At 46.4% G+C, this 12,112-nt stretch overlaps 1 protein-coding gene across 1 annotated transcript in view; it reads right to left on the minus strand.

The window, feature by feature from the left end:
• Positions 1-7,463: 7,463 nt before the first annotated feature.
• CKMT2 (creatine kinase, mitochondrial 2) overlaps positions 7,464-12,112 on the minus strand; it is a 35,911-nt gene continuing 31,262 nt past the window's right edge. The window contains exon 11 of the mRNA XM_054003441.1: positions 7,464-7,684. Coding sequence (XP_053859416.1) covers positions 7,565-7,684 — 120 coding nt within the window. The 3' untranslated portion in view covers positions 7,464-7,564. The remainder of the gene's footprint in view (positions 7,685-12,112) is intronic.

Genomic DNA, 12,112 nt, shown 5'->3' on the forward strand with positions numbered 1-12,112 from the left:
TCCCAGCCTGGAATTTTATGTGTGTGTGTCTGGGCAGGATGAGCCACCCTTAAGATCCAGCTTTGCAGGCAGTGGAAAAGGATGTTTAACACCTTCCTGCTCAATCAGTCAGACAGCATTTACCTCAAGTGTCATTTATTTGGCAGAGGCCACACCTGTTTAAATTTGCACCTGGGATTTGTTCCAGGTTTTACTGGGCTGGGAGCTCCCCTGTACCTGGGCACCAGGTGAGTTGTGAGCAAGACAGCAGCGGTGCAAATAATTGTAACTCTCTTTTTTTTTTTTTTTTTTTTTAATATTTTCCTAAGAAACAGCAAATTGTCTGAACGCAGCACATGTTCATATGTTCATAATCCTCGTACCCCAAGAAGGAGGTTTTGTCTGCTGAAGGGGTACCAGGGGCTGTGATTGTACACACACACACAATTGATGCTATCTTTGTTCACTCTTTTTTTGCCTGCATGGTTTGGGTAGTTAATACTACTTGGCAGAGTGTCAGGGTGACAATTTTTCTGGTTGTTTTAATTTGAATGTAAGCCTGGGGAGAGAAAGGAAAATTAGGCCCTGTTCCCTCTTAAATTCTGTTACATCTGCAATATTCGGAGGCTCCTGTGCAGGTGGTTCACTCTGATTTATTCTCCATAAGATGAACAGATTGCTTAGCATTTCCTGCTCTTCTTTCTTCCAGTGTTAAATGATTACCTATGCTATATTTAATCTTAAGTATTTATGGATTTTGATGGCTACAAGCAGGGCAGCATCCCCTTCAGTGAGCCTGCTCAGCTGACCAGCACTGGATGTCATTTCCACCAGGCTGTGTTGCTCACAGCTGTGACTCTTTCAGGATATTTAACAACATGGAAAAGTGGCTCCATCAACTTCTCTTGCTGGATCAACTCAGATATTTATTGGTTTAAGTGCCTGGATTCACTGAAGCCTTTGAAGGGTAAGGTCTGTGGTCAGTTATTTTATTTGGCTGTTTTCTGCTGCAAAGCTTTGTTATTCTTGTATCAAAATGACAATCTGAGAAACTGGCTCAAGTAGGACAGTTAGACATGCACTGTCAGGACAGCATAAGAATTTCCCCTGGTTTTAGCTTTGGTGGCTGCTGTTAAGCAGAAAACACTGTTTTCTCACAGGAGAGTATAATTTTTTTTTTCTCAGAAACTCACAGTGAGGAGATGACTGAATTTAAACTTGATTTGCACAGCACTTCACTTAAGCTTGTGTCTTCAGATCACAGAGTTGTCATTTCTAGGGTTGAAGGTATGACTGAACACAGGAGGAATGGGTTATCCTCCTGTGTTTGGATACAATGGCCTTTTCTGCAGGATTGGCTGTACTTTGAAAAACTGCTGCATTTCACAGAGAAAAGGAGAAAGAACAGGCTGAACTGCAGGCAGCAGCAGAGGTACAGATTCCCTTGGCAGAGGGATCAGCTCCAGTCTTTTCCGTCTTACTAATTTCTTGTATTCCTCTCGGTCAAGAAAAGGATAAATTCCTCATTTCTACAGAAAAATAAAATTAAATAAATATTTTTTAAATAAAATAAAATTTTAAAATAAGAGATGCCAGTAATTCATGCAGTTATGGCCAAGTACCAGGTAGATTATCAATAACTTCAAAGCCCAAATACTGGTTCAGAAAGCAGAGCATAAAACTGGAATGAGAGTTGAGACAGATTCTTCTTAAAGGTGTTTACTGAAAACTTACAGCATTTTCAAAACAGAATAGGCATAAAATTAGCTACAAATTAACTGGCATCATTTATCAACTTTTTTTTTTCCTCTCTGCTGCATCCACCTAAGTTCCCTGAACAGTGGGTACATTTAAAACAATATTTTCATTACCCTTGTTTACTGACAGATTTATTACTGTAATATAACTGATATTTTCTCATTAGGAGCCCGGTGTTTTTCTGTAATAATTTAGAGTGAATTAAAAATGTGGTATCAGTCATCAGCACTGGGCAGTAGGTGACTCTGTGCCCTCTGATTTGGTTTGGTAGGAGTTCTGTGCCAGATGCAGTGCATTTTGGTGTTTCCCACAGGCATTTTTGCAGGCAAAAGAAGTGACTGTTTAAGTCTTCAATCTTTTAATTAAACCTTGGGCTGAAGGCAGACTGTAAGAAGCATTGCAGGAGAAAGATGAGCTCTTAAATTGCATTCCAGTGAATCTCATTAGTAAAGTAATTCTGCATGTAAATATTAGCTGTAACTCGTTCCTCATGCTATCCGCTCCCTTTTGGTTTTGATGTTGCCAGAGAAACCTTTTATCAGGTGTGCTCAGGTGTGCATGGATCCTGTAGGAGTGAGAGTCACAAGCCTGCAGAGCCTGTTGTCAGTTTTTGCTGGGGCAGCCAAGGTTTTCAGGTGTGAAGTGTCAGTGGAGTTTTAGGCTATAACATAATATTAAAATAGAGGCTATGTGATGTAAGATGTCTGTTGTAGTTACAGACTGCACAGACTGGTTTGGGTTGGGAGGGACCCTAAATCCCACCCAGTGCCACCCCCAGCCATGGCAGGGACACCTCCCACTGTCCCAGGTGCTCCCAGCCCCAGTGTCCAGCCTGGCCTTGGGCACTGCCAGGGATCCAGGGGCAGCCCCAGCTGTGCCAGGGCCTGCCCACCCTCACAGGGAAGGATTCCTTCCCAATATCTCATCTAAAGTGCCTGTTTTCTCTTCTCTTGTAATGGGAAATTCCTGCCTAGTCCTCACCCTTCATGAACTGCCCAATGGAGCACAGGTGGGCTTTGATGGAGCTTGACCTGAGAGATTATTTCTGCTGATCCCTAGTTGCTTTGTCAAGAGCATTAGAGAAGTGCTTGAGGCATGGCACATAGCTCCTGGGGCACTTAATCAAATAAATTTCAAAGATTTATAGAGAATCAGTGTCTATCAGGAAGGCGTTTTATTGGCAGAAAAGGGTCTCAGCAGTGCAGTACTTGTGGTGAGGGGAAAATAAATATGAGAAACAAGAAGTAGCATTTTATGTCAAGAGTTGGTGCACTAACCCAGCTTTTGAACCTTTAATATTCTCCTGTTGAGTCATTATCTGTATGCTTTTCTTTGTTTGGGCACACAGCCTCTCAGGTTGTTTGTTTCCTGCTGCAGCATCCAAGGTACAACAGGAAACAATCTCTGCATGGTGCGTGCTGCTCTGCTCCACAAGGATATCTTCATTCTCCTGAACATGTCCCTGTGGAGCAGAGCAGCCACCTTCCAGCTGCTCCTAAAGGGGGGCACAGACCCTGCTCCCCACCCCTCATCCCCAGGTTGGGCTCCACTCAGAGGAGAATGGGCTCCAAGCAAACAGAAATCTGCCCTGAGCATTGTCATGAGGGAGTAGGACTGAGCAAAGACATCCTGCGGTGACTTAATTGTCCAAGTTTAATTTAAAATATTAATTAGTGATGTGGCATGAAGAATGAAGATACACCATTCATTGAGTTGCTCTCGCTGGCTGTATATATATGGAGACAGAAAAAGGTCACAGAAGTGGAAAATGTGGGTGACAACAAGCCTTTGCAAAATAATCCATGTGAAGAGGAGTATTGTGGGTGTGAGGGACGTGCTTGGAAGCCACCAATGCAGAGAATGCCACAGTTGGAGCAGAGCAGGGAGTAAGTCATACCTGGGTGTCCCTGTTTTGTGCAGACTCACAATTCCCTGTCTGGTCAGAGCACAGGATGGCCAGGGCATTGCCCTGGGTTATTTGCTCATCTCGAGCATTTTTCAGGGGTTGTTTCAGCCAGGGATCACACCTTTGTGTAGGCTGGGGGTCTGGAGGTGTTCTGTCCCAAAACACCCACCAATCCCACCCCAGCCCCAGTGTGGATCAGAACCTTGCTCCCTGAGTTTTGGGTATCTCTGTGTTATGTGTATTTTTGATCATTTGTGCATATAAAAAGATATATAAATTATGTTGTGCTGGTGAGAAATATTCTTATAAGGTTTTAAGCATGCGAGCCAGAGCCGGGAGGTTGTTTCACAGTATGTCGAAACCACCGCTGACAAGAGGGAGGAGGACCTCATTTGCAAGCGAGGAGATAGGTGCTTCTCCAGGGTGATCCGAGGAACACCCAGATGATGAATGCTCGATAAATATCTCAGGTTGAGATAGCCAGAGCCATCAGGAAGACGCATCTCAATGCCGAGTTCCAGTAACTCCCTGATCGGCATACACTGCTTCCCCGGCACAGTTTTGTTCAGCTCCACGAAGAGGAATGAAACTTCATGAATATTTGAACTGTTGAAAAGAAGAAAAGAAACCCTGCTTTAGGCAGAATACACAGTATAAGAACTGCTTGGACAGAACAGTCGGTGTGAACATAGGAGACCCTATGCTGTAGAGGTCGGACCTGTGTCTCACCCAGCGCCGATCCAGCACTGGTTTGGTTTTTTTTTTGTTTTGTTTTGTTTTGGTTTTTTTTTGTTTTGTTTTGTTTTGTTTTGTTTTGTTTTGGTTTTTTTTTGTTTCTTTGGTTTTTTTGGGTTTTTTTTTGTTTTGTTTTGTTTTTTTTGGGGGGGGTTTGGTTTGTTTTTTTTTGTTGTTGTTGTTTTGGGTTTTTTGTTTGTTTGTTTGTTTTTTGGGCTTTTTTCTGTTTTTTTGGTGCTTGTTGGGGTTTTTTTTTGGTGTTTTTTTGTTTGGTTGGTTTTTTTTGTTTGTTTGTTTTTTGTTTTTTTCTGATTGTGTCTATCTCGGACCGAATCTCGGTCACGAAATAATCTGGTTTTATTAATTCTTAAATTCGGCTTGATCATTTTTTACCTATAACATCTGGGTCTGTTCCAATATTTGACCACCCTCGCAGGGCAGGAGGCCCTCTCTGAAAAGTAACAGGAATTCCCAGTGTCCCATCCTGGGCTTGTTGCCTCCTGTCCTGTCACTCTGCACCCCCAAGGAGAGCCTTGAGCCTGGTTTCCCGTGGTGCAGACAGTGGTGGACATCACTGAGCTGCCCTCTTAGCCTTCTCCTGCCAGGCTGTGCCTCTGCTGGACCCCTTGAGGTTTCCAGCAGCCCGTTTCCCCCGTGAAGTGCTCTCCGAAGAGCAGCCCTGCTCTCCAGCTCTTACGCAGTACCATCAGTGGACTTGTGATAAGTCAGAGAAGACTCTTTGTTCATCCAGACGGAAAGGAGAAGATAACAGAAAATCAAAGGAGAAGCCTTGTGTAAGATAACAGAGAGCCAAAGGAGAAGCCTTGTGTAGATAACAGAAAACCGCCAGGCAGAAACTAGCTAGCATGTTGATTACTTAAGTTAGTTGTGTAATTAGAACTTAGGTGCATATAACATATAACCTTATATGGAAAAGACCATTACAGGGCCGTGGACTTTCACCGAGGAAGAAGAGAGGAGCCTTCCTCAAACGACCACCAGAGAGTGGAAGAAGATGCCCTAGCAACAGAGTGCTCAAGCACAGAGTACATCCAGAGATAACGCAGACACGGAAGGAAGAGAGTATAAAAAGACTGTGGGAAGGGGGAAACGGCGTGAGCCGTTTGCGGAGCGGGGACTCCCCGGCTGCACCCAGCGCTGTTTGCTTGCCACCGCTTGCTGTAACCAATAAATTTCTGATTGACTCTCGAAAGCCTGAACAAATTATTCGCCTCAATTTATAACAGACTGGCTGGCTGAGTGATGCACCTCATCCTCCAGGCTGTCGCTAAAGAGCCATCAGCCCCATACCAGCCCCTCAGGAATGCTGTTAGCAAGTGGCAGCCCGCTGGACATCGTGCTGCCGCCCGTCAGCAGGAGAAAAGCAAAATACAGGCTAAAATCTGAGGACACTTGTCTCACAGTTGGATTTGGTGTTGAGCTGAGAGTTTTGGAGAGCTAGCAGTGCAGCCTTTCCAGTCTTGCTTATTTGCCACCAGCAATAGTCTGTTTCCCTCCCCCAGAATTACTATTATTAACCACCATTTGGAAAGCCAGCAGCAAAATGCTGCGGAGCGTGCCCAGCATAGATGAGGAAGTAACAGTAATCACATGGAAGCTCCAGCCTGCTCTACACTCAGCAGCTCTCCTTGTGAGCCAGCCCACCGTGCTGCTGATTTTCAACAGCAGCTAATTCACCATCTAGCTCTCAATTAGCTTCCAATTGTGAGTTTTAAAGTCTGCAGACAGTTATGGGCCAGCAATCCAGCCACAGCTCTGCAGATATGACTCACCCAGGGACCTTCCTGGGAACTGCTGTTCTGGCTGTGAAACACTGAGTTTCCATATGCAAAAAAGAAGCAATCAGTGGGATTGTCAGCACTTGCTGGTTGGTTTTTTTTTTTTTTTTTGGTTTTTTTTTTTTTTGTTTGTTTGTTTGTTTGTTTTTTTGTTTTTTGGGTTTTTTTCACTGTGCTGCTGAGCACACGGACCATGGGTGAGCATGGAGATGTCCCTCGGAGTGGCAGCACACCCTCAGGGACTCTGGGGAGTGGCAGCTGAGCCAGACCCCGTTACCTCTGAGGCTGAGAGCTGCAGGAGGGGACTGGAGCTGGGCAGCTTTAGCTGGGATGCAGAACATCAGCAAACTGATTTGCCTGCTGGGTTTTGGGCCAGGTTGCTGCAGCCCAAGGGCACAGGGCAGAAATGAGGAGGATTTCCTTACAGGTAAATATGTCCAGAAGTGCAGGTGCTTCACAGAATTAGAGATTTGTGCTTTTTGCACATCTGAAGTGGTACTTTTCTTGTCACCAACCAAGAAAGGGCAGCAGTCCCCCAAAAAGAGCATCCCAAGGTGGTTCTATGGGTGCACCCTGTTGGGGTCCAGGACATTCCTCTGGCTGCCCTGGCTGTCTCCAGACCCGGGCAGGGGGCTCAGGGACCCTGGCATGAAGTTAAAAACACCTGTGGCTTTGATTTAGCCCGTGGGAAAAGCTGTCAATTTTGTATGAGGAATTACAAACCACAAGGGTTTGAGTAGTCTGGTAGGGGAATTAACACAGGGTGAAAAATAGAATTTTGGGGTTTTTAAGATAAGGGGTTCAGGGGACAAGATGGAGGGATTTGTGTGTGTCCTGACCTTGGTTCTTGTTGTTCTTGCCCTCCATGTCTTGCTGTGATGGTGACACTTTTCTATTGGTTTAAGGTAGAGACACACTGTCCAACATAGATCTTAGGTATTGGTACGGGAGCTGTAAACATGGCACACGTAGTTTTGAGTGTATAATGTGGGAGCTGCCCGAGGCTCGGGGCAGATGGCCATGGCCTCCTTGCTGGGCAGAGCTCGGCAGGTCAGAGAAAGAATGTTTATAGATAAGGAGAAATAAACAATATTGAAGAAGCAATCGGACTCATTCCAGGCTCCTTCTTTGGCTGCTCTGGGCTAGGGAGAAAAGACTCTTTCCAATCTCAGGGTCACCCTGACCTTCAGAACCCCGAGGGAAATCGACACACCCCGGTAAAGCTGCACCCAGACCACGTTGTGCCAGCGCAGCCAGGCATGGAGGAGACCTCAGGTGTTCAGGCAGTGTTTTATTACACAATGCATTTATACAGAGATGTACAGGGGTGCCTTTCCATCAGAACGGCAGCCACGTTCACCCTCAGCTGCGGCCATCACCAGCAGCTTCATCTCCTGCTGAACTGAGGCAGGGGGGGTGGCACCTTGATGTCTTGGCCTTTTTCCAGTTTCTTCTCGCAGTCCACGAGGTAATTGACCCCGTCGATGACAATCTGGACTAGCTCCACCTACAACAAGAAGAAAAAATGTGTAGTAACAGAGGGTTCAGCTCATCTGTTAATAGAGGAGTTAGCTTGTGCTGTCACCAGATCAGGCAAAGCTGAAAGTGAGGAGGGTCACAGACATCACACCTCCTCTGGCTCAGGGACTACAGGTTGTGCAAAGCCACAGTAATTCCCTTCTCCTCTTTGCCCTGAGCAGCAGCAACTTTCAATTAGGTCCCTAAAGTCATTTCCACCAAACTGTGCTCCCACAGGAACAAACCAACCGGGCAAAAGTCCCTGTATGAAGTGTTCAGGTGGGAGCTGAGGGACCTGTTTCAAACATGACCCCGAGAGGGTGCAGGGTGTTGCTGAGCAGGGACGCCTGTCCCAGAGTGTTCCCCACACTGCACTGAAACAGAGATTTTTTAGAGTTAGGTTAACAAAATGAATTAAGCATTTATAATTTAGCTTGTAGAGTTATGTGTTGAATTTTAAGCTTTTACTTAAGGAAACCTCTGCCTGGTACAAAGGGCGTAGGAAAATGCAACTTTCTGAAGTTTCTTGCATAAAGAACAATACTAAGGGATGCAAAGAACCCAGATAAAGAAGCTCCTCTCTCTCCAAGCCCATCAAGACTGACAGACCTACTCAGATAAGCACCAAAGAACCAAAAGCGCACGCGCAGAGAGGAAAAGTTCAAAAGTTCAGCCATGAGGAAGACCAAAATCTTCAGCCTCAGGACCACCAAGAGACCCCCGTGCGACCACCACAGCAAACCAGGCGTGCCCAGAAGGGCGTGGACTCATTTAGCATGAGAGGCAGGGACAGGCGGGGCCAGGGGTTGAATGTGCATGAAAAAGTTGTGCAATGTATTGCATATGGAACAGCTTTGGGAATAAAGGTGTGGGTCACACTGAGGCTCGGGGCACAGGTTTTTGGAGAGCTGTCTCACCTGTGCCGGGCGCTGACATACATACCCACTTCATAACTACCCCAGGTTGTGGAGTCTATTTATTTATTCCACGTATTGCTTCAGCACGAGGGTGAGGACACAGGGCAGCTGTGCTGTGAGTGATCAGCCCTGCCAGGCAGTGCTTGGTGGAGCACTAAAGTCCTTGCTGTCTCCCCCCAGCTCCCAAGCCCAAAACACCCCATGCTTGCAGGAACCTTTGTGTGAGCACGGAGACATGGAAGGAATTGGGAGGGATGCTGGTGCAAGGAGAGCACGAAGGAGCCTTGCTGCCCTGGTTCACACCAGCCCTGAATGCTGCTGGGGGCTCAGGGTGGGTGTCCCTGATGTGGCTGGGACTGGGAGGAGGGCAGGGCAAGCAGGGGCATTCACAGTGCCTGAGGGGGCTCATCAAAGCCCAGCTGTGCCCGTTCCCTGCAGATGGCCATGGCCCTGTGGGGTGGTCCCACAGCCGTGGGGAGCAGCCTCTCTGTCCTAGCACACTGCTCAGGACTCATCTGCACTCCTTTGCTCCCCGCTCCTCAGTTAATGCCTTGGGATTTAGGTTTTATATTTTTCAGACGCTGTACTGCTTTAGTGTATAATTCTAAACTCCACACCCTGCCAGCTGCTGTTCTCCTGCTTTATTCAGACAAAACAATTCCTCTCTAGGCCTGAAAATCAAGGACACTGTATTGCCTCAGATGCAAACAACAGTGAATTGAGGGGGGAATGCTTGGAGAAAATTACTTCATTACCTGAAGCTGGAGTTGGAGGATTAACCCCTGATATGCAAATGGACCAAACTTTTAACTCTATGAAAAACTCGTGACCATTGTCCATCTTGGGTGCAGCCTCTGGGAGGCTTGTGATAGCCCAAGCTGTACCTATTGAAGGCCTTTAATAAACACCTGCTTTTATTCTCTTAATCTTGTCTAGCCCCTGTTCTCGGCAGCCACTCCAAGGCCTCAGAGTGACACTGCCAGGGGTGGGATTTGCTCCAGGCCCAGAGCAGCACCAAAATTCATAATTCTGTATTGTCAGGGGTGGTGGTGTCTTCGTAACCAGTTACAAAATTGCTGGAGAATAAAAGGGGCCTTGTCCCCAGCAGACAGGTGACATTTAAGGACCACAGACCCTGTGGCACTGTGAGGCAGCAAGATAAAGCTGGTATTTCTTAATCTCCATGAAATGGTTCATTAGCAACCTTTTAATGACTGGCTTGTTAAAACCAAGTGTGAAGACTAACTCCCATTGTCTCTTTATTGTGACAGTTGCTGATTTTCAAGGGATTTGTTTTTACTATAAGGCATTTCAGTGGCTTAGCAGTTTATTGTATTGTCTTTTACAGACTAGCTGTGTTGGGAAATCAGAGGTCTGAATTTGCAGCCTCCGTAAGAAACAAATTTCATATTAAGTTTGCATTGACCAGTAACTGAAACAGAGCAGGAATACAAACAGTTTTATCTTGCACCTTTGGGAACATAATTCAGTTCTGCAAACACATTTACCACATAGTGGCATTTATTTAATTATGTACTGGAAAGAAATTTATCCTATAATAAAACTTTTCGTATCCCCTTGAGTATGTCTTGTCTTATTTAGATTTCAGAATCTCCAAGGTAGGGTTTGTGTCTTATCTGTTGCCTTAATCCTTTGTAGGAGGCATCACTGACTTCAGTGGAACTCTTCATATAAGCAAAAATTTGTAGGCTTAGGCTGTCTGTCAGCAGGACTCAATTCATCATGCTGTGTAATCCTTTTTTTTATTATTAATGTTACTTTAATATAAAACACACATGATGATGTCTCAGGTGTCAATAGATGTGTTTGTCACAGGCTGTTTTGGCAAATAATACAGCTTATTAGTATTTCACTCTTACTCACTTTGTTTCCTGTTACTTATTTCATTCTGGATCCAAGGGAACACAGGTGCCTACATCAAACTTCGATGTTTAAGGTTTCCAGACATCTGTCCCTGGCTGTGGGGACATTCAGAGGCATGTTTGGATCAGAGAGCACAGGTCACCTGGCTGGGCTGGAAGGGAAGGCACTGTGGGCTGGGTTAACGTTGTTGTCACCCAGGTGCATTACCCCAGGGTTATATTTCTGTTATGAAAACCCATCCAGAATGAGGCTGGCCCCAGGTCTTGGGCTGCAGCACCAGGACCAGCCTGCATCCATATCCAGCCTGCCACGGCCATGGGGTTTGGCCCAGTCAGAGCTGTGGGAGGAGGCTGCAGCTCCTGGCCACGGCTGTTTCTCCCCATCCTCATTAGCTGTGCTCTTAGGAACTGCTCTGGCTCATGAAATCATTGAGCGTGAAGCTGGAACGAGGTGTGGGACCAGAGCTGCCAGGAGGGCAGCAGCTGCTCCAGGCTGCAGGGTCATTTCCACGCTCTGCCACTACAAATATTCCTTCTCACTGAAATGGCTTTGCAGCAAATGTCTGGGGTGCACCCATCTGCTACAGCCTGTGCCCTACGGGGAAGGCTCGGGGCTCACGATTCAATCTTTGCCCTGATTTCAATCCCTGATTTAAATGCATGTCTTAGGTTGCAAAGCAAGATGTAAGCAGAAGTGTGTATTCCATCACTGTGTTAAAACCAGGTGGGGCCGTTTTTTCTTTATCTCTTCCACAACCCGTCCACCCTCCAGGAGATATCTTCTGTTCATGGGCTATTGATTATTAATTATCTTCTGATCATGGGCCATTAATTATTAATTATCTTCTGTTAATGGGCGATTAATTATTAATTATCTTCTGTTAATGGGCGATTAATTATTAATTATCTCCTGTTCATGGTCATTGAGTGTCCCTGCATGGCTGAGAAAATTCCATCATCCCATGGGGAGAGGCTCTGCCCAGGAGATGGAGCCAAGCATTCCTACCTGGATACAATCTGAGCTTTGGGACACCACAGCAGCCTTTGCCCACTGCATTCCCAGAGGAGCAGCTTTCTTCCCCACTGCATTCCCAGAGGAGCAGCTTTCTGCCCCACTGCATTCCCAGAGGAGCAGCTTTCTGCCCCACTGCATTCCCACAGGAGCAGCTTTCTGCCCCACTGCATTCCCAGAGGAAGCCCAGGCCCATCTCCAGCAGCCCTGGAGCTCCAGAGGAAAACTCCAGCCTTGTCCAGGATCCTGCTCCAGCAGAAGCACAGCTGGCACTGCAGGAGGGCTGAGCCCCCATGGAATGGCACTGCTGCCACCACCCTGACCCACAGGCTGCCAGGGCCTGCTCTGACTCTGGCACTGGTTTGTTTGTACTATTGCATTTATATTTTAATTTTCCTAGTAAAGAACTGTTATTCCTACTCCCATACCTTTGCCTTGAGAGCCCCTTAATGTGAAAATTACAATAATTGGGGGGGGGTTACATTTTCCATTTCACATGAGGCTCCTTCCTTCCTCAGCAGACACCTGGCTTTTCACACCAAGACAACACAGCTCTCTAGTCTGAGAGCCACAGAGGAGATCTGAAAACAGCCCCAGGTCCTCAG

Source organism: Vidua macroura, chromosome Z, assembly GCF_024509145.1.
Source record: "Vidua macroura isolate BioBank_ID:100142 chromosome Z, ASM2450914v1, whole genome shotgun sequence".
Lineage (NCBI taxonomy): Eukaryota > Metazoa > Chordata > Aves > Passeriformes > Viduidae > Vidua > Vidua macroura.